Source organism: Protopterus annectens, chromosome 8.part0 (genome assembly GCF_019279795.1).
Source record: "Protopterus annectens isolate FY-2018-M chromosome 8.part0, PAN1.0, whole genome shotgun sequence".
NCBI classification, from domain to species: domain Eukaryota; kingdom Metazoa; phylum Chordata; order Ceratodontiformes; family Protopteridae; genus Protopterus; species Protopterus annectens.
In genome coordinates, this window is record NC_056741.1 from 1,260,994,116 (window position 1) to 1,261,017,606 (window position 23,491).

The 23,491-nt window shown below is 42.1% G+C and overlaps 1 protein-coding gene across 1 annotated transcript in view; it reads left to right on the plus strand.

Annotated features, from left to right (window-relative positions):
• The window catches only part of LOC122808457, a 1,306,749-nt gene that overhangs the window by 1,014,564 nt on the left and 268,694 nt on the right, over positions 1-23,491 (plus strand). Inside the window, exon 4 of the mRNA XM_044079417.1 lies at positions 22,036-22,228. Within this exon, the coding sequence (XP_043935352.1) occupies positions 22,036-22,228 (193 nt within the window). The remainder of the gene's footprint in view (positions 1-22,035; positions 22,229-23,491) is intronic.

The following is a 23,491-nucleotide window of genomic DNA, read 5'->3' on the forward strand; positions in this document are numbered from 1 at the left end:
CTCTTGGATCCGACTTCGTCTGATTCAATACAATCCAAACCTGACCTTCAGACTGACAAATTTATACCCAGAACAAGGTACACTCCATCACTGGATTTGGTTCTTGACATAGTACCTTCTCTGTTCTTAGAAAGACCCAGATCTCCATCCATGTACTCCACTCACCCTTCCAGAAGCCTTACAAAAAAAGATGTGGAGAGACTGGTGAAGAAGATTCTCTTGACGCAGAGCCAGATTGGTGTCCCTTTCGCTCCTACCCCTCTGGGTCAGGAGATCCGCATATCTACTACTGTACCAATACAGATTCCTTCTCTGACTACTGTAGCTTCAGAGTTTTTTAGATCCAAGTCATCCGGAACTGTCTGTCTGGCGTCTGAGGACAGCTTCGTCTTTGGATCCGCGATCTTCTCTGAGGGCCCCATCAGTTCCAGAGAGCTGCCGGAGCTGCAAACTTACCTGTCGGATCCGCGATCTTGCATTCTACTCCAAAGCTTTCAGAACCATATCTGCACCTCAGAGCCTCGGCACTGGATAACTTGGCTCTGGCTTCCAACTCAGAGGTTTTCCCCTTGGAGTAGGGGAGGCCTACAATTCAGAAGCTTGTCTTCTTGGATCTGATGGCCTCTCTCTTTCCAAACTCCTCTGTTTTTGTGGCTGCGATGAGAGTATTTTCTACCTCATCAGTTCTGATGGATCCAGCCCCCTCGGATCCTCAGAACTTCACCATCTCTTTCTACAGGGACAGCCAGTACCAAAACCCCAGGCTCCTGCCCAGGGAATTGAAATCTCCTCTTCTAATACCTCCCCAGAGCACCCCACTGAGGAGATCCCTAAGAAGAGGACATGTAAAAGAAAACACTTAGACTCCCCAGAGGAGTCTATCACTGACGACACACATTTTGATGAAGGCAAAGGGTCCCCACAATCACCTCCTGAAAATGTCTCCTTTGGAGACATCCTAGAAATCCTTAAGCAGAGATGTGGTTGGACGTCCAACAACTCTACATCTGAGGAATCTGTTCTCCTGGATGCTTTTGGTACTGGACCCTGTACCTCCTGGGTGACTCGCCCACTGTTGAGCTCACTGACTTGATCTCATGGCAGGAGTGGAAGGACCCTGACACCATAGAGCCCATTCCTTGCAGACCAGATGGGATAATGGCACCACCAGCGGATAGACACTTTGGAGGAAGGGAGTTCCTGTTGATGCCATGGTCATTGCGACAGACACCAAAAAGGAATTAGCTGAAGAAAGTTCCACTGTCCATCTCCAAACAGGGAATCACAGGTGATGGACAGATTTAGGAAGAGTTTCTATGCTTCAACGACCTTCGCTTTGAGGTCTCTGAACTATTTGGCACACTTTACTAGATTACAGAGGGATTTGATCAAGGAGTTATCTGTTTCTGATGAAGTTCAGGCATCTGTTACTTCCCAGTTCACGACCCTACAGTCCATATCCACTTCATCCATGAGGTTATTCTCACATGTAGCAGAGGGAACCTCAAGGGCAGCGGGTTCAGGAGTTTCCATAAGGGGACACTCCTGGATGCGCCTCCGTGAGATTGTGGAGCATTTAAAGTCTTCTCTCGTCAATGCTCCTTTTGATGGAATATCTTTATTTGGCCCCAAAGTAAAAGACACTCTGTCCAGTAGTGAAAAAGATGGAAAAACCAAGTCTGCCATGGGTGTGTGTTTTTCAACTCCTCAAAGAACCTTTTCCAGAAATCAATGAGGTGGTTGAAAAATGTGTTTCAAGAAGTCTCAACGTCCTTTTCAAGATAAATGTGGAGGAGGTTCCCCCAGAGGCAGAGGAGGGAACTGTAATTGACGAAGATGCCCCCGTGGCAGAAGTGGCCCGCAAAACCGGGGTTCCAGAGAATTGTTCTTTGCCAAAACCTAACAGTGCTCCTGAAAGGAGGCCCGATTGTCCACCTCTGGAGACAGTTGGGTGATGATTATCCCTGCACTGGAGAGCCTGGCTAGATATAACAAAAGATACTTGGGTGCAGAAGATTATTTCCAGCGGCTATATTATACCCCTTCCCTTTCTGTCCCATTCCCAAGGAAAATCTCAGATGTTCCACCAAGTAAGAAGGGAACAAGCAGCAATTCAAGTACAAAAGCTGCTAGAAAAAAAGTCATCCAAGAGGTCCCACCAGACCAGGTAGAATTCAGAACTTACTCAAGGTTCTTTTGGTGCCAAAGAAAACAGGGGACTGGTAACCAATCCTGGATCTCTCCAAACTAAAGAAGACAGTATGAAGAACCAAGTTTCGGATGGTCACAGTTCAGGCCATTCTCCACTTTCTAGGCAAGGATGACTGGATGTGCTGTATAGACCTTCAGAACAAGTACTATCACATAAAGATGAACAGAGGAGTCTATCACTGAAGACACACATTTTGATGAAGGCAAAGGGTCCCCCAGGGGCAACAATATCCTAGACCTAGTCAATACCAACATGAGTGACTGGTGTTCCACACCTGAAGTCAACTCCTCATTGATCCGATCTGACCATAAGCTAATCACCCTTGATATCCACATCCCGCCCCCACCCCCCATTAAAGAAACCACAGTAAAAATATTCTCCAAAGCCAACTTCATGCTTCTTAAGACAGAAGTGGTGAACTTCATGACACCCATGCAAATGGACAATAGAATTACAACTGCTGAATCCTACACAAATGCACTCTATAAGCACTTACACGAGTGCATGGATCGTGCTATCCCAAACAGAACCAAGATGCTATACTCCAAAAAAAGGAAGCCAATCTGGTGGTCCCCTGCCATAAACAAACTGTACAACAGAAGAAAGAAACTGTTGCAAAAGAGTAAAATCTCATGAGTGGAGGAGCTCCCTGGTCAGCCTCAGTAAGAAGCTGAGATCCCTTATATGATCCTCCAAAGCTACGAAAACAAAATCGCCACTAATTCCAAGGAAAACCACAAAGCATTCTATAGCTATGTCAAGAATCTCGATGGCAACACCCAGATCTGCTCTGAGTTACAGCACAAAGGCAAGAAAATTACAGAATCAACTGATATTGCCAACATCCTGGCAGATAAGTTCAGTGCTAACTCCCCCCCCCCCTAAAGGGCCCATATCAATACAGGAAGAATACAGAGTCCCTGTAATCACAACTACGCAGGTAAAAGCTGCACTCTCTAAAGCCAAAAACACAGCATACATGGGAGCGGACAACATCCCAGGCTGCGTTTTACACAAATTTCAGAACAAACTGGCTCCCCACTTAAGCATCATGTTTAATAATAGCCTCGCATCAGGCTTTGTGCCCACTGAATGGCGCACAGTAACAGTTAACCCACTCCACAAAGGAGGAGCCACCACTGATCCCAGGAACTATCGACCTATTAGCCTGACGAGCCTGGTCTGCAAGGCCATGGAACGTATCATCATGGAACTCATAAACAAAGACATTGGTAACCTCCAAACTCTGGATCCCACCCAGTTTGGGTTTGTGAAAGGCAGATCATGCCTCCTGAACCTGATCGACTTCTTTGAGGCAGTCACCAAAGCCGTAGATGAGGGTAAGGTGGTTCACACAGCCTATCTTGACCTCGCCAAGGCTTTCGACACCATCCCCCATTCTGGAATTATAGCTAAACTCACTAAACTAGGTATAAATCCCTACGTCACAAGATAGGTTGCCAACTGGCTCACTGACAGAACCCACACTGTAAAAGTTGCAGACTCCAAATCTGACCTCAAAGCAGTGACAAGTGGAGTACCACAGGGTTCCGTCCTGGGACCTCTCCTATTTGGTATCTACTTCTCTGAAGTACAGGCTAACACAGAAGGCCTCTGGCTAATGAAGTTCGCAGATGACTGCAAACTAGGAGCCATAGTCAAGTCCCCAAATGATGTGGACATCCTACAGAAGGGCCTCGCTGGGACAGATGCCTGGTGTCAGAGCCATGGCCTCAAGCTCAATGCCAAAAAGTGCAGTGTCATCCCCTTTGGTAAAAACTCTGTACCCATGAACTACCACATAGGCAGCAATCTACTTAACACCGAATGCGTGATAAGAGACCTTGGGACCCAGGTGGACAGTAGTCTCTCCTTTGATAGTCACATAGCCACAGTAGTCAGGAAGTCCTTCTACATGGCACACCTCATCATAAAAGGGTTCTCATCCAGGAAAAAAGAGGTCATTGTTCCCCTCTACTCGGCAGTCATTAGACCCATTATGGAGTACAACGCCCCTTTTGGAATGTACCTCACAAGACATCTGCAGCAGCTGGAAAGGCCAGAGAAGTACCTCACAAAGAGAATTATTGGCCTCAAACAAATGCCCTACACTGACCGCCTCAAAACACTCCAGCTTTATTCTGTAGCATATCGCCTACTCCGAGGTGATCTCTGCCTAACATATAAAGCGTTGTCAAACCCAGAGCTGTTGGACATGCTACACCTAAAGAAATCCCAATCCCTCTGAGCTGCACGCTCTAGGGACCTAAACCTTGTCACCACAATAAACAGGACATGCTGGAGGGATAGATTCCTGTCCCAGAGACTTTCATACTCTGGAACAGGCTACCCATCTATGTCAAGCAAAGTTCTTCATTAGCACTCTTCAAGAAAAATCTTGATGAGTGGATGGGAAAAAGGAAATACACCCAAGGGATCACTTCTGTGTCTCTGCTCGACAGTGGCACAGGAAAATAACTTTCTTGGGTGGCGTAAGCCAGGGAACCTTGTTGGCTAGACTTACGTAGGCCCTTGGGCCGATAGCCTAGTACCTACCTATGAACCTATAAGACCGCCCAGAAGGTACATATTCCTGGCTGGGAACCAGTAATTATCAATTCAGAGTGCTGCCCTTTAAACTCACCACAGCTCCAGGGGTGTTTACCAAGTGCATGGCAGTAGTAGCAGCTCACCTGAGACTGCAGGTATTCTGAGTGTTTCCATAGTTGGACGACTGGGTTTGTTACTACGCTGATCTGGCATCAACTCATATGTGCAAGAGACAGGGTTCTCCAAACTTGCTCTCTTTTGGGGATAACGATAAAGTACAAATCTCATCTGCAACAAACTCAAGAGTGTAGAGTTTACAGGAGCAGTTTTCAATACAAAGACAACCATTGCTTCCCTTTCATTACTGAGAATTCAGTCTGTAAGATTCCAAGTCAAAAAGATAATCTGCAGCACCTCAATTTCAACCCGACTGGTCCTTCAGGCTCTAGGATCGATGGCAGCAGAAATAATGTTAGTACCACTTGCCAGATTTTATTTGAGAATTTTTCAATGGATGTTAGCTGCTTAATGGTCGGTTCTTTGTCAACCTGTGTCTTACAAGATAAGGATCACTCACATCTGCAAGAGAGATTTCAAATGGTGGATTCATTCAGACCAGGTTCTACAAGGTCATCCATTCATTTCCCCTCAGCCCAAGGCCATAGTGACCACAGATGCTTCACAGCTAGGGTAGGGGGGGGCATTATCTGGGGAAGACAGTCCAAGGCACCTGGTCCCCCGAGGAGGCCTATTTGCATATAAATATCCTAGAGATGAGAGCAGTGCTGTTATCATTGCAGGCATTTCAGAATGCTGTATCATTGGGGACAATTGCAGTACAGTTGGACAACATGTCGGTCGTTTGGTGCATCAACAAACAGGGAGGAACCAAATCCTATACATTGTGTTGAGAAGCTCTCGGAGTGCGACAGAGGGTGATATCTTCCAACTGCTTTCTTTTAGCAATACATATTCTGTGGAAGTCCAGTGTGATAGCAGGCAAATTGAGCAGGTGCATTCTTCTACCTCTCGAATGTTCCCTCAACAAAAAGATTGCGAACACTATCTTCCAACAATGGGGCCAGCCTTGCTGCAATCTATTTGCATCCTTCCTGAACAACAAATGCAGCAACTACTTTGCCCTAATTCCCCCTAGGGGGGAAATCCCCGAGGGCCGCTCTACTTACGAGTATCCTCCTACTCCATTAATTCCCAAATTTCTTCAGAAAGCTGCATGGTTGAAGTGCAAGGTCATCCTCATTGCTCCTTATTGGCCTCGACAAATTTGTTTTCCCTTCCTTTGGCCTCACCTGATTCAACCACCTTGGTTTCTGGATCCAACTCCTGACCTCCAGTCTCATCCAACAGGCATGCTACATCCAAACATAGTGAATGTAAGGCTGGCTGTCTGGTTTCTCCAGTTCCATTAATAGCCACACAGCCTAAGCTCTCTTCTCCTGTCTGTCATGAGATCCTTCATCCATTGAGACCTACACCTTGTGCTGCATTCTCTTACACAATCTTCCTTTGAACCCTCAGCTACATGCGAACTCAAATATCTTTCATGGAAGACAGTTTTCTTAGTAGCCATTACCTCAGCCAGAAGAATTTCTGAGATCCAGTCATGCTCAAAACCTCCATACTTGAGTTTCTGTTAAGACAAAGTTACCTTACGTACCAACCCGTCATTTCTTCCAAAGGTAGTGTCAGAATCCAATATAACTCAATCGATTAATGTGCAAGTATTCTTTCCCAAATTTTCTAACAAAGGAGAATATATATTACATTTATTGGATGTTCATAGACAGTTGCATTTTTATTTACAAAGGACAAAAACATCAGAAATTCTGATCAATTGTTTGTCTATGCAGAACCAACATTGAGTAAACCAGTTACCAAAGTTACTCTGTCTAGATGGATAACAGATTGTATTTCGTTTGTGAATAACAAATTGGACATTGCTCTGACAAAACCTGTTCGAACCCACTCCACCAGATCCATGGCAACATCCTCAGTTTTTCAATCCAGAGTGTGCATGGATAACTCCGGTTCAATCCTCGGCTGGGGTGTCTTCTGTGTGGAGTCTGCATGTCCTCCCTGTGGTTGCGTGGGTTTCCTCCGGGTGCTCTGGTTTCCTCCCACATCCCAAAGACATGCAGTAGGTGGATTGAACACTCTAAATTGGCCCTAGTTGTGAGTGCATGTGTGTGTGTGCCTTCTGTGGAAGGTTGGGCGCCGGGCTGGCATCTCGACACTGTAAAACTCCACTGCCAATCATGAGCAGACAGATGATTTGCTGTGGCGACCCCTAACCGGGAAAAGCCGAAAGAAGAAGAAGAAGAAGTGTGCATGGATAACATTTGTGCAGCAGCTACTTGGGCTACTCCCCATACCTTTTATTACTCGTTACAGTTAGAGCTGGTCTCCGGAGGAAGGGCATCTTTTGGTTCTGCAGTGCTCAGCAGTATCCTTCCTTAAGTCCTCCTTGAAAATTAGATAGCTGGGGACTCTGCCCCATCAGTTGGGACAGAATGAATATTGACAACATCAGATAAAGAAGTTAGGTACTCACCATAACATTCCATCTATGTTGTGCATTTTCATTCTTCCTCAACTCTCCTCCCACCAATTCCCATCCTTAAGGCTTCTGGAAGAATGAGTAATTAGTGGACATATATGTCCTTATCTTTTATATAAGCTCCAGATATGGCTTTTCCATAATAATTTCCACCTTTTACTTTCTTCTAGGTAGCAAACAAGATCTGGGATAATTGGGGTTGACGCATTATGGGTAAGGTTGAAGTTCGAGATTTTTTGGTTGCTACAAGCTTTAGCAACAGCTATGTTGGATCCGAGGGATTGGATCCGAACCCATCAGTTGAGGAAGAATGAAAATGGACAACACAGATGGATCTTTATGATGAGTATATAACTTCTTTTTTTAATGATTACTATGGACATACAGAGAATTATTTTACCTCATCATTATGCTGTATGCAATACAAACAATCTTACAGCATGATGAGTAGTTGTTAATGATTTTTTTGTTCTAATCTTAAATGACCTGATAAAGCAGAGATGATGACATGATTTTGCTTTTATGGCTAAGCCTTATTTTCCATAGTTTAGTTTGTTTCCCCAGGAGATGAGGTTATAATGTCCTACCCTTTCCTGTAAGAGCTTCTTTCCGGTCATTTAGAATGGCAGTACTCAGAATTAGTGGCACTATTTGTGATGTGTGATGGTCCCACCACTGCCAACCAATATGTGACATCCCCACGCTGGGTCAGTAATCAAGGAACCTGAATCCTCACCACTGACACTGGAGAGGGATGTGCACTTGGAATATAAATAGATGCACTCAGTATTTCCAGATGCAGACCTGTATGCATCAAGCACAATGCCCTCAAGTACACACAGGGAACATACTCAATCCGGGTTCTTGATTCCTCTATATCTGTCTCCCTCCGGATCCCCAATAAGACTTCCCACTGGTACAGCTGTAGGGTTAGGACTTCAGCTGAGTGTCCAAGCCAAGACCTCCAGCACCCTCTCTGTAAGCCCAGTGCTTGGTGTCCCTGCTCCAAGTAGCTGACACACACACACACACACACACACACACACACACACACACACACACACACACACACACACACATGTGAAAGGCTGGCACAGATTTACCTGCTGTGTCTCCTTTTGTCCAGAGTATAAGGTAGTTATCATCACCACCAGACACTCCATGATCAACTGTAAGCCTCTTAACAAAGGGTGTCCAGTTATACTGTGTAATAATAATACTAATACAAATGGTAGTAGTTGGCAAGGCCTTCTGGAGTGGCTCACACAGTGTCACCAAGTAAATATAAGTTGAAGCAGTCACCAAAGCCGCAGACATGGGTAAGGTGGTTCATACAGCATATCTAGATCTCACCAAGGCTTTTGACACCATCCCCCACTCTGAAATTATAGATAAACTCACTAAACTAGGTATAAATCCCTATGTCACAAGATGGGTTGCCAACTGGCTCACTGACAGAACCCACACTGTGAAAGTGGCAGACTCGAAATCCGACTTCAGACCAGTGGCAAGTGGAGTACCACTGGGTTCAGTCCTGGGTCCTCTCCTGTTTAGTGTCTACTTCTCTGAAGTACAGGCTAACACAGATGGTCTTTGGCTAATGAAGTTTGCAGATGACTGCAAACTAGGAGCCATAATCGAAACGCCTAACAATGTGTACATCCTACAAAAGGGCCTCACTGAGACAGATGCCTGGTGTCAAAGCCATGGCCTCAAGCTCAATGCCAGAAAGTGCATTGTCATCCCCTTTGGTAAAAACTCTGTACCCATGAATTACCATATAGGTGGTAGTCTACTTAACACTGAAAGTATGATAAGAGACCTCGCGACACAGGTGGACAGTAGTCTCTCCTTTGATAATCTCATCGCCAAAGTAGTCAGGAAATCCTTCTACTTTGCACACCTCATCACAAAAGGTTTCTCATCTGGGATAAAAGAGGTCATTGCTCCCCTCTACTCATCACTCATTAGAACCATTATAGAGTACAGCACCCCTTTTGGTATGTACCTCACAAGACATCTACAGCAACTGGAAAGGTCACAGAAATACCTCACAAAGAGGATTACCGGCCTCAAACAGATGCCCTATGCAGACCGTCTCAAAAAACTCCAGCTTTACTCCATCGCATATCGCTTACTCTGAGGCGATCTCTGCCTAACATAGAAAGCTAAGTCAAATCCAGAGCTGTTGGACATGCTCCACTTAAAGAAACCCCAATCCCTCTGAGCTACACGCTCTAGGGACCTAAACCTTGTCGCCACAATAAACAGAACATGCTGGAGGGATAGATTCCTGTCCCAGAGACTTCCCATACTCTGGAAAAACTACCTATCTGTGTCAAAGAAAGCTCCACATTAGCACTGTTCAAGGAAAAATCTTGATGATTGGATGGGAAATAGGAATTTCACCCTGGGGATCGCCTCTGTGGCTCTGCTCGACAGGGGCACAGGAAAATAATTTTAACGGGTGGTGAAAGTCAGGGTACCTTTTTGGCTAGGCTTATATAGGCCCTAGGGCCAATAGCCTAGTACCTACCTATGAACTCTCAAAAGTTAAATATTTTCTACAAGGACCAGCCGCAATAAAATATTTAAATATATTTAATAATAATAAATAATAAAAGAGCATGAAAATACTAAATATATCTTCACAGTAAACCACAGAGTTCAAATCATAGGAAATATTGAAAAGAACATTGATGGACAGATTCAGACAAATAAAGAAAAACAATATCTAAACTAAGCTTCACTATATTCCTGACTGAATCTAGGAGAATTAGTATTCCTTAATAACTTACTTGATAGAGAAAGGCACAATGGAATATGTGAGCAGTCCGTCTAGTCAGCTTATCCAAAACAGAATACTCTATCCTCAGAGATTACTTCTTGTAAAATATAATATCCAAGATGGCTTGCCGAATGACCTCATCTGGTCACCTGACTGTAGGTTCTCACAGTAAACCCCTCTGAAACTGAGAAAGGAATTTAGCATAGACGGCTTCAATATACATTTTAAATGTTTATGGCAGTGCATGGAGTTAATGAACAAAGGCTTCTTCCAGACCCACTGTCAACAGCCCAGTACAGCACTATTGGGTGCCATTTTAATGGTATAATAGCTCATTTACATTTCCCTTATTTTTATTAAAATAAGCTACTGGTTAACCTTTGCTGTCTCAGTGTCCTCTATTAAAAATATACATTTAATTCGGTTACAGTAATACATGTACATTTCTTTTTGTTCCAGCAGGGTGCACTGTTGATACATTTTAACACAAGCAAACCTCATAAATACATTTTCAGCACAAGCATCTGTACAAATCAGTTTGATATACAAATGACATATAATTATTTACAAAATTCCAGCAAGCTGTGCTGGCACACGTTATACATCTACTGCTGTACTTCTTCAGGCATGGCTGGCAGTACCTCCTATTATCACACTGTTTAAGACACCTTTGGAGATCTACCATTACTGTAAATTTTTCATGTCGATTGTTTGTTGAGTGCAAGGCTTCTCAACTGCGGTGGTGGTGCTGCGGTAGCGTTGTCGCCTCATAGCAAGACGTTGTCCCGTTCGATTCTCAGCTAGAGTGTCTTCTGTGTGGAGGCATACGTGAATGGGGCGTGCCTTCGTTGAAGGTTATGCGTCAGGGCTGGTAACCTGGTACGTAAAAATCCACTACCAGTCATTAGCAGACCGGAGTTCCGCTGTGGCGATCCCTAACCGGGAAAAACCGAAAGACACAAACAAACAAATGAATGCCATGTCAACATCCTTCTTTGGATATGGATATGAATTTAGATTTGAAAAATGAATATGATGTTTCAAAACATTTTATCTGTATATAACTATGGTGTGCTTTCGCTATTAATAAATATATTTACACTGGCATTCTGCAGGCATAGATACCACTTTAGTTTCTTGATGCAAGATATAAATATAGTATCTAGTAGACATATTAACCACTTCTGAGGAAGACAGAGCACTAAACAGCAATTTATCTTATACAGGGACATATTTGCCCATTTCAATGTATGTAGGCTGAACAACATTGGTGAGTAGACGCTCATATGTTGTGAATGTTGCTGCAAATGATTTCCCTTCAGATATCTCGTGTTATAAGGAGGACCATCACGTTATTGTTCAACCTTTCTAGCTAGCTCAGAATTTACAAAAGTTAAGATTTATTCTTAAAAAACAGGTAAATAAACTGATGTGTACAGTAATGTACAGCATGAATGAAATAGTTACAACAGTACATGGCAGGGCTTGGAAGCTTTTATATATGGCTGAAGAAAACAATGACAGCAAAAAGTGTAATGCATTTTATTTAGTTATTAGGATCAGCTCATGAAGCTTGTCTCTGTGGTGTGAAAGACTGAAAGCACAGAGGAGAAAGACTATGAGCTGTTAACAAACTCAAGAGTTTGATTCCCTCAGCCAACCACAAACAAATTACTTAACCAGGCACCACTCTTGGGATCGCTCCTGAAAAGGGACACTCATATCTAGTTGACTTAACCTGATAACAAATAAAAAAGATCTGGTGTTGTCAGTTTCATCTTTTCCTCAACGTATGAGGTCGGATCCAACCCTTAGATCTGACTTGGCCAACTTTTATAGATCTAGCATCTGACTCTCAAGCTCCTCCCTTACCCATAGTGTCCCTGACCACCGCAATACGTCAGATCTTATTTGCCACTCCTCAGGTTCTGACAAGATTGCGATATTTCGAGTTAGGGGTGTTAGTGAGTGTGATTTAAAGCTTATTTAATTCCTTATCCATTTTTTCTACATTCTATAACTTTTTGAACTCTTAACATCTCCTTTGCATTTTTGGTATTATTTATCTACCATAGCTAGTAGTTTTCCCATTCTCTCTTTCTATCTTTTATCAGATCTGTCATTGTTGGTATTTCTATTTCCTTTCTTCTGCTGTAAAAAAAAAAAAAAAAGAAAAAAGAAATTTATATATTAGAGTTGGTTTCATTCAGTGCTTGTTAATTTTTATGTGACATTAGTCATTAGTCCTAGCTGACTTTACTTATTGTTGTTTTCTAAGTTGTTTCAGTATGGTCGAGTCCAAGCCGACTGGATTCAAAAAGTGCACTTCCTATGGGCATAAGATTCCCAGCTCTGATGCCCACAAGGAGTATGTTTATTGTTTGGGGCCAGCACATCTGGACACTTCTTGTTCTATATGTGCAGCTTTTAATGTTAAGAGCTCTTTGTAACAGATGAAATAAGTTAATTTTGAAAGGCTTCCTTCTGGCCCCAGTGTCTTCTACTACTTTTTTATCAGGGGCTCAAACACCCTCTCAAAAGTCTAAGGAGCCCAGGGAGCATCATAAATGCTCTCCTGCCCAGTCTCCTCACTCTGTGCCTCCTATGGATCTGCCTAAAAAGTAGTTAAGTCCTCGGATCTAAAAGCTTTGGATCCGACACCACTGCTAGTCTCATCTCCTTGGCTTCAAGATCCAAGGTTTTCTCTGGAGCCGATATCACCAAAGTTAAGGACCCCATTTTTACAAGAGACACGAAAAATTTATCTAGACCATCTCCCAGCTCATCATCCATTAGGTAATCCAGAAGTCTCTTTGAAGTGGAGGTGGATAGGATGACGAGAAAGTTCCTCAGTACACAGATTCATATGAGGGTCTGGCTGGCATTTCCCATTGGATCCGAGAACCTAAAGTGTTCTTTTTCACTTGTTGTCACTCTTTCCCCAACCCAGCCTTCTGTTTCACAGTCATAGAATCTGAGGATCCCTAGTGCCGAGCCATCAGATCCGAAGTTTCTTGTTTATTCTGCTGTGATTACATCCCTGATCTGATCGACTTTTGTCCTCTCTGAGCTAGATCATTCCTGGAGCTGAAGTGTTGGCATTAGATCTGAGGGTCAGACCTCAACTATGAAGCTTTTGGAGCTGTCACTTCCCCTCAATGCTTCAGTGCTTGACAGCTTGACTCTGACTCCTCCTTCAGAGTGGTGGGTCAGGAGAACTCAGGATTGTCTGCTTCGAGAGCCTTAGCTTCAAGTAGTATTTCCTTGGTCCCTACTGGTCCCGCTGCCTTCGAAGAGGTAGAGGGAGTTTTCTCTCATCTGAGAGTAACCTCAACTCTCTCACCATTGGATCCATCCCTTGCTTCTCCTATGGATACTGTGCCTGAGTCTGCTCATTCTGCCCCTCAGGGACAGCCAGCCAGAATGAGCTTCCATCCAGTTCCCACCAGGTGCTCCCCACTTCTTCTGATAGCTCACTAGAGTATCCTGCTGAGGATGTCCCTCAGAAGAGGACGTGCAAGAGGAAGCCCTTAGATTCACTGCAGGAATCTCTTACTGAAGACACCAATTTTGATGAAGAGGAACGGTCCCCCAGAGCTCTACCTGAGGATGCCTCTTTCAGAGATATTCTAGAAATCCTTCACCAGAAAGGTGGTTGGTCTTCCCAGGAGGAGTCAGTGTTTTTGGAAGCCTTTGGGTCTGGATCTTCTTTGTCTTGGGTTACACACCCTATCCCACCCTACACCCCCCCCCGAGGGATGAGTTTATAGACCTTGTCTCCCACAGGGCATGGAAGGAACTGGAGTCCGTGGAACCAATTCTCAAACCCCCTGATAAAATTTTGAGCACTTCTGTTGATAGACAGTACTGAACTAAAGGGGTTCCTGTAGATGTCATGGTTGTTGCGGCAGCCATGAAAAAGGATCTAGTTGAATAGAGCTTCTCTGTCCAGCCCCATAACAGAGAATCTGGGGCATTGGACAGGTTTGGAAAATGAATGCATGCATCAGTGACATTTGCCCTGCGTTCACTGAACTACCTGGCACATTTCATCAGATAACAGAGGGTTATGATAAAGGAACTCTCTAATTCTGCCCCAAGGTCCATACCTGCAGAGGAATAGGAGTCTTTTTCCTCATGACTTTCCACGCTACAATCCATTACAAATGCGTCCATGAGATTAAGCTTACATATAGCTGACGGTACCTCAAGAGTGGCCAGTTCAAACATAGCCCTAAGGAAACATGCCTTGATGTGATTGTGCAATTTTGTGTAATCTTTCAAGGCATCATTCATCAATGCTCCTTTTGATGGATCTTCCTTGTTTGGACCCATGGTAAAAGATACTCTTTCCTGCAATGAACAGGACTGAAAGACATTGTCTGCCCTCAAAATCCACTTTTCTACCCTGCAGAGACCTTTCTGTAGGAGTCAACGAGGTGAGAAGAAGATGTGGTTCCGGAAGTCTCTAGGTCCTTTTCAGGAATCACGAGAAGATTTTTCTCCCAGAGGCAAAGGGAAAAATAGCTACATTGGTAGACATCACTCACGTGGCAGAGGGGGTCCACAGATTCAATGATTTCGAGATTCCTTCTCAGCAGGTCCTTTCAGAGTTCCTGAAAGGTTACCCAGTTGTCCCTGACTGGAGGCAGTCTGGGAAGCAATTATCCTTGCACCTAAAAGCCTGGATAGCCATCACAAAATATTCTTGGGTGCACATGATCATATCCAGGGGATACTTCATTCCCTTTTTTCAACCACCCCTAAAGAAAAGAAAATGTCTCTGCGATGTTCCACCCCATTAAAAGGAGCTTGCAAGTATAAAAATTCAAAAGCTGCTAAACAAAAGAGCTCTCCAGGAGGTCCCCCTAAACCAAAGAGTATCTGGATTTTACTCAAGGTTCTTTTTAGTGCTAAAGCAGACAGGAGTCCTGAGATGTGTATTGGATCTCAGTTATCTAAATCATTTTGTAAAGAACTCCAAATTCCAGATGGTCATGGTACAGTCCTGTTTGCCTTTCCTGCAGAAGAATAACTGGATATGCTTGATCACTCTTCAAGATGCATACTATCACATCAAAATGAACAGGCGTTCTCGAAAGTATCGATGCTTCTGGCTAGGAGCCAGTCATTATCAGTTCAGAGCCCTGCCCTTCGGTCTCACCACAGCCCCCAGGGTGTTCACCAAATGCATGGCAGTGGTAGCAGCTTACCTCAGATTGCTCGGATTCAGAGTGTTTTCTTACTTAGATGACTGGCTCCTCACTACACTGACCAGGCACCAGCTCATAAAAGCCACAGACTATTTGCTCAAGCTAGCTCACTCACTGGGAACCATTGTCATTATGGACAAATCACAGCTTCATTCAGCCCAAGTCTTGGAGTTCATAGGGGATTGGTTGGACACTGTCAGTTCTTTAGTTCTTCTGCATCTAAACAGAGTTCTTACACTGAAGATGCATGTTAGACAAGACAAGTTTTTTTCTCTTCCTTTTCCTACAGTAAATCTGGTCCTCAGAGCACTAGGGTCGATAGCTGCTGCAATTACTTTAATTCTCTCTGCATGCCTCCAGATAAGAATTATACATTGGACCCTAGCAGTACAATGGTCTTTTCATCAACACTGTTTAAGACATCCAGTAAAACTATCACAGGCTTGCAGAAATTCTCTTCTTTGCTGGATTCAGTCCAAGGAGATCAGTCAAGGGCATGCATTTATCCTTCCTCCCCCAAATGCCTAGTTGCCTACAGACACCTCCCAGTTGGGGGAGGAGCATTACTTGGGGTGGACTGTTCAAAACAGGTGGTCCCCACAGAAGACCAGTTTGCATATTAATGTGTCCTAGAGATGAGAGAGGTACTTCTAGCAATGCAGGCCTTTCAGAGCTTTCTTCCTTTAGGGACTGTTGCATTTTAAAATGACAACATGTCAGTAGTCTGATACATCAACAAGCAGGGAGGGAACCAAATCCTACTCACTTTGTTGAGAAGCAATGATACTGTGGCAATGGGCAATCTCATCTAGCTGCTTTCTTGTAGAGACACACAAACCAGGAAAATCCAACATTCTAGCAGACATACTCAGCAGGACCATCCTCATGCCTCACAAGTGGTCTCTCAGTCAGTCAGTGGCAAACATGATCTTCCACAGATGGGTCAACCTTGTTGCAACCTTTTTGCAACTCCTCTCAACAACAAATGCAGCAGGTTTTTTGCCCATCTCCCACCTCAGGGACAGTCACCAAGAGATGCTGTAGTCCATGTTTGTCCCTCCAGTCTCCTTTATGCTTATCCCCCTACCTCCTATACCAGGGTTTCTTCAGAAAGCACTTCAGTTGAAGAGCACAGTAATCCTCATTGCTCCTTTTTGGCCTTGACAGGAATGGTTTCCCTTCGTTTGGTTTCATCTAGTTACATCCCCTTTGGATGCTGCACCCCAGTCCGGACCTTCTATCTCACCCGTCAGTGCAGATTCACCCGAACACTGCAGGTCTCAGGTTGACTGCATGGTGTCTCCAGTTCCAGTGATGGCTAGACATTCCAGGCTTTCCTCCCCAGTTCCAAAAATACTAATCTCATCTCATAAACCTTTAGCTAGAAAGGTTTACAAAAGTAAATAGAAAAGGTTTTCCTTTTGGGCTCAACAGAGAGAGCTGGATTTTTTTTACCACTCTACTTCCTTGTATTCTTCATTTCCTTGTCTCTATTTTTCAGGAGGGGGCAAGTTTTTCCACTATTAAAGTTCATTTAGCAGCCATCTCCAAGTATCACAGCAGAGAGAATGCTTCTTTAGCGTCATCTAAATTATGCAAGACCTTCCTATAGGGTACCTTTTTCTCAGACCCCCTGTAAAGGATCCTTCTCCACCTTGGGACCTCACTATGGTTTTGTCTTTAGCTCATTCTCCTTTTGAACCATCAGCTAAAGTAGATCTCAACTTTCTTTCATGGAAGACTGTATTTCTGGTGACTATAACTTTTGCAAGATGAGTATCTGAACTCCAAGCTCTGTTTTCCAAACCACCATATTTGCTTTTCCACAAAGAGAGTTACTTGACACACAAACCCTTCATTTTTACTAAAAGTTGCCGCTGAGAGAGGCTTCCAAGATGGCTGCACATTCAGTAACAGCTTATTTCTAGCTCTCCCAGGGTGAAAAAAGAAACTCAGCATGGGCAAATTTCAGTAACTGGCTAGTAAGTGCACTGCCTGGATGCCAGGAATAAAGAAGTACAGATGACCTGGAAAAAAATCAGCTACAAACAATGATGAAGAAACACTGACTGGGGAAAGTTCTGCAGCTGTTTAGCAAAAAGCAATGCAACCTTCAGACATCACTGCCAGTAATCTACAGGAAGATATAAGACAACTGCATACAGACCTGGTTAAAATAAACAAATCACTGATGGAATATATCAACACAAACAACAAAAGGCTGGAACAAATGGAAGAAGCTTTAACAGATATTCTCATATGAGTTGGTAAATCTGCAAAAATCAGTGATCGAAATAAAGAAAAAGGCTGGCTGAATATGAGACTGCTCAGGAAGAGATGTTCAAAACATAATAGAAGACAGAGCACATAGGGAAAACCTGAGATTTTTAGCTATACCAGAGAAGCTGGAAGGAACAGACTGCATTAATTTTATGAAAGCACAAATAAGCAACTGGACTGGTATTCCACAGCAGGAGTTGTTTGTTGAAAGGACACATCGTGTGTATGCTCCAAACCTGGCTATAAGAAAGCAACCTAGACCTTTAATAATAAAGATGCAATCCTACCAGCAGAAAGAGTTGATTCTGACAAAACTGTGGCAGAAGGGCAAAGTACTAAAAGTGGGAGAGAGCAATATGTTTGTGGAGAAGGATTACTAATTGTACATCAGACAGAAGAGGAGCAAAGTTATTCCACTATTCAGCGAATGTCGAGATACAAGTGTGAGATTCAAACTGCTGTACCCAGCTGTCTTCAAGTTATTCTTCCCTGGAGGAACAAAATAATTTTTTGATTAAGTACATGCTAAAGAGGAAATACAAAAGTTTGTCCAACACAGAGTAAGCTGTGAAACAGAAGGAGATTCTGCTTCTTGTTCTTCTGTTAATAAAGACCCCCAGAGGGACTGTACCTGTGAAACCTTTTTAAAATTTTCAACTTAAATGATGGAGAAAAGGAAAGGAGCATGAGAGTTGACAAGAAGAATTGAGAGTAAGTTGGAAAGGAAGCAGAAACAGTATTTCGGTGATGAACAGTAATAAAACCAGTAACTTAATATGGGATTACAATGCAATAATTATATTTGTGAAATATGACAGAACAGGAAAATCTGGAAATAAAGAACTTTATCTGGGAGGGGAAGATGGCAAGCGTCAAGTGGGATAAGGTGAGTCTTCCAGTAGAACAGGGCAGATTGGGATTTCCTAATTTGAAGGGGTATTTCAGAGCTCCACAGTTAAGACTCCTATACATAGCACAAGTAGAAAACTATAATTCAAAGTAGAAAGGGATGATTAAACATGAGGGAAGCTCAAGAAACAAGTAGAGAGTGGGATTTTGGATGCAAGCCTTTAAGGAGAATAACAATAATCATGCAGAGTATTATATACATAAAGTAGCAGAAAGTATTCTAAGAACTAAACCAACACAAGGATGGAGAAAAGAGATTCTGCCAATAGGGATGACTGCAATTAGGGATACAGACAATAATCAAGAGGGTGCCAAATTTATTGGAGAAAACTGGCAAAGGAACCAGGGTACTGGGAGCAAATAAACAGAGAGGGAAAGATGGTAGAATGGGAAAATGCCAAGAATTTATTTGGACTGCAGGTTAGAAATTGCCTTCCTCATCAGGACTGATATCAGTGTATAGGCAAAGAGAAATAAATAGGGTGGTCCTAAATGAAAGATCAGCTCTGGTAGAGTTTTTAATAGAATCTAGAGCAGAAGCTGCCATTAAAAAAGTAATAATTAGTAGAGCATATAAAATATTGTATGATAACTATACGAATCAACCACATGAGGTTAGAAAGGATTGAGATGAGAGACTGGATAAGCAATTCACAAAGAAACAATGGAAGGATATATGTATGTCTCCCAAATATGCAACAAAATTTAGAAGATTTAGGATTTTTGCTTGGAAATGTTTACACAGATATTTTGGGTCTATATTATTTCTTTCGACAGCTTAGGTTGTCGAATGCTCAATGATCGACACCTAAGCATCAAAGTTTCAAAATCGCTAAAAGGACATATTAGCAAATTCTTTACTCGAGAAAGAATTCACTTGGCTGTTATTGGAGATTTGCCCTTTCCCTAATGTAGAGCGATCTCGGAGTTGGTATATTTAGTTAGTGGGGTGGAGAGCACAGCCCCCCCCCACATCGGGAGGTGTGGGGGGAGAAGCCCCCCACTATATTTAGGTTGAAAATTTAATTTTATTTTCAGACGGCCTAGTGAATTCTTTCCTGAGGAAAGAAATTGTGTATATGGCCGTTCGCAATTTTGAAACTTTGACGCTTAGTGTCGATCATTAAGCATTTGACAACCTAAGTTGTCTAAGAAATAATATAGATCCAATATTTTTATACCCCATGTAGACTCCAGAGAATTTTTACTCAGGCAGACAGTAAGTATTGGAGGTGTAAAAGGGAAGAAAGAGGTAGTTAGGAACATATTTTCTGGGAGTGTGGTGAGTTGGTGGACTTTAAGGATTCTCTGCTGGATGCACTGTCAGAGATGCTGGGTGGGCAGATTGGTCTGACGAGGGAAATTATTTTTCTGAGCTATGATATAGAATGTTAAGGCCTTGCTGTGTCTAATAATGGTGGCTGCCAGAAAAGCAATTACTAGAAAATGGAAATCAGAATCTAAACCAACTATACTGGAAGGAATGACTGTAGTAACAGAGATAAAACAACTGGAATTGAGATCTTTAGAAAAGGTACAATAAAAACAAAATGCCACACAGGAACAGGATGGGTCCAGAAACGAAGAACAGCCACACTGGAGTAGATATCCAAAAGGTGATTCTGATGAAGTACATACACAAAAGCGTTTAATCAACATCTGTTATTGTGGACTAATAAATATTTTGGATATCTAGTCCAGTGTGGCTGTTCTTCATTTTTGGAGCCATCCTGTTCCTGTGTGGCATTTTGTTTTTAGTGTTTCTTTAGTGTTTTGGTTCTACATCTTTAGAAAAGGGTAGGAGCAAACTACGCAAGAAAAAAATGGGAATTGTAGGAACAATACATACAAGGGAGGACTGAGGTCTAAAAGGCAGCAGGACTTAAATGAGCTGTGTAATGTTTGAGTTAGAAAGATTGGATAGATTATAAATTATGTATAATGTTTGCAACTGTGAGTGCGTCAGTTTGGTTTGTGATGTAAAATACTTGCAACTAGGATTGTGTTGGTGTGGTTTGTTTTCATTTATATAAATGTATGATTGCCTGTGTAGTAAGTGATTGTTTAAAGAAGATGTTTCTTGTTTTAAAAATGCAAGAATTGAATAATTTATGTAATATTGCTTAGGTTATATGATATATAGCAATATTTGTGAAGTATGTTTGTTACGTTAAATGTAAATATGCCTATGTCACAAGTAATTATTCAATAAAGGTGTTTGAAAAAAAAATCTGAGAGCAACCTCAATCAAGTGATTAATTTTCCAGTGTTTTTCCCCAATTTTGAAAAGAAGGGAGAGTACATCATTCATCTTTTGGATGTATATAGACAGCTTCAGTTTTACCTCCACAGAACAAAAGAATTTCGGAAAACTGATCAGTTATTTGTTTCCTTCGCTAAAAACAGAATGGGAAAACTGATTTCAAAAGTTACCTTTGTTAAATGGATAACAGACTGTATTTCCAATGTTTATTACATGAAAGTCATAACTTTACCAATGTATCCAAAGACCCATTCCAACAGGTGAATGTGCACCTCTGCTGCTTTTTGGGCTAGGGATTCCATTGATGACATTTGTGCAGTTGCTACATGGTCTAATAACGATACTTTTATTACTCATTATAAATTGAACATCATCTCCAGAAACAGAGCTGCCTTTGGTTCTGCGATTCTCCGGAACATCATTCCATGTGGGCCACCCAAGGTTACCGTAGCTGAGGACTCTATCTCATACGTTAAGAAATGAATGATAATGAAAACAAGAAGTTTTGTACTCACCATAATGTGCAAACTGTGTTGTCCATTTTTATTCTTTCTCAACTTCTGTCCCTCCTTCCCCCTGTCCATGTCTTTGGGAGAGACCTAACAGATTTGTTGATAGGAACCATAGTTCTGTTTGAGCTCCTGATCTTTCAGGTATCACTTTCCTGTCATAGGATTCTTATTGTATCTTCTGATAATAATACATATAATAGCAGCAAACTTGAGCTGAGGCACTGCAGTGGTCAGGGGCATTATGGGTAGGGGAGGAGCTCGAGAGTCGGATCCTTGAATCTATAGAAGGTGGCCGAGTCAGATCCGAACCCATACACTGAGCAAGAATGAAAATGGACGACACAGATGGAACATTATTGTGAGTTCATAACTTCTTTTTTCAGAAACTGTTTGGTAAGTAACTGGTAGGCAAACTTAGGCACCACTTTTTTCATTTAAATACCTCCTAGTTTTATACAGTTAATGGTACATGAATAGAAAGCAAGTATATACTAAGATGAGTAGCTTCCATTCCATTTTTCTCAAACACAAAGTAATGATGTTTGTTTGCAATAAATTTTACACTGATTAAAGGTGAAAAATAAAAAATAAATTAGTAAGCATTTGATAAATATAAGTAACTCTCACTGTGCAATACCACATGTTTTATACAACCGTGTGATAGAATGACACAATTTTAATATTTTCTAATATGACACAATTTTAATATTTTCTAATATTTTTTCTGCAGGAAGCCATAGTAGCAAATCAACATCTACAGCTGCAATTTGACTGTCTCCATGGAAGAAGCTGTATCCCCAGTTCCAGAGGGGCATGCCTTTATCATCATGCATCACTACCCACTTGTGCAGTCTCTTTAGTGTCTCCTTTGTTGTGCAATGGAGCTTGTGTACAAACATCACAGCATCTTCATACAGTCTATGGTAAGTAACTGTAGGTTGTGGATTTTTATTTAGGGGAGGTTTAGTAGTTAAATAACATGTAGCAAGAGTGTTATGTAGGAATAAGGCAAGAGGAGGTGTGCATACTATAAATATCATCACATGATCATGGCGTTGTGAGGCAAGAATCTCATATATACCCAGGCTATGTTGTAGTCTGTACTGAGCATACAGACAATTACCTTATTTCACTTATAAATTAGGCATCTGTGTTTTGTAGTAGTTTGAGATTTACACATACTAATTTATGTATGACAGTTATTTATTTTATAGTGTATTAAAATGTTAATAGTTCTTCCCCCATATTAATTAACTGATTGATATGCAGGATTATAACATTTTAAATATATGGAATTTGGGTATGAATCTTTCAGGGTAGTCACTTAAGGGACCCTTCTGTCAAATTGTTGTGTGGTGTTATACAGTCCGGTTTATAAACAGGTGGTAATGCTCCATAACACTTCAAGTGATTTCTCTCAGGTGAATAAGTCCAGAAAGATGAGAAGGCCTACATATCAACAGCACAGTGCTTCACAAAATATTTACTATTTTTTGTGTAAGACTACCTAAAAATATTCACAATAGTAATTGATATGGTGAAAACTCTAAGTAATATTCCCTCCGTTATGTTTTAAGTTGATGTATACTCTTCTTCTTGCATCATAAAAATATTCACTGAGTAGTCATTTTTGTGGTAACTCCCGAGAAATGAAAAACACATTTATCAAAACTTTTTTCTTAAGTTTGTTTAAATGGTATGCTTAATATTCATCATTAGATCACTGTTGTAGTACCTTAAGCTATATGGGAAGAAACTTGTTAAGGACTGGACAAGCTGGCCAGCTTCCAAAGCTTAAGGACTCCTTGTACATACCCTAGCCACTGTCCAGCTCAACGAGAGCAGTATAAGGTCAGTGGCCAGAATGCCAAGTCTTCAGAACTTTCTTGCCATCAAATGCATCCCATGTTCACATGTGGCTGCAGGGGATCTTTTCTACTTGTTAGTTAGAAATGAAGTGGAAGCATGATTCACAGGTACCATTTTATTACTTGCGAGCATGCTATCATTTTCTGAAGATATATTTGCATAGCAGTAACTACTTTTACAAGTGCCCAGCACAGAGCACCTGTATATTGTGTGGAGGAGAACAAGATGACTATCTACCTCCTTCACACCCATTTCAGGGAACAACTACTTTGCCCCAATGCTGGTCCTTAACATGAAGCTGAATCCTGGTACAACCT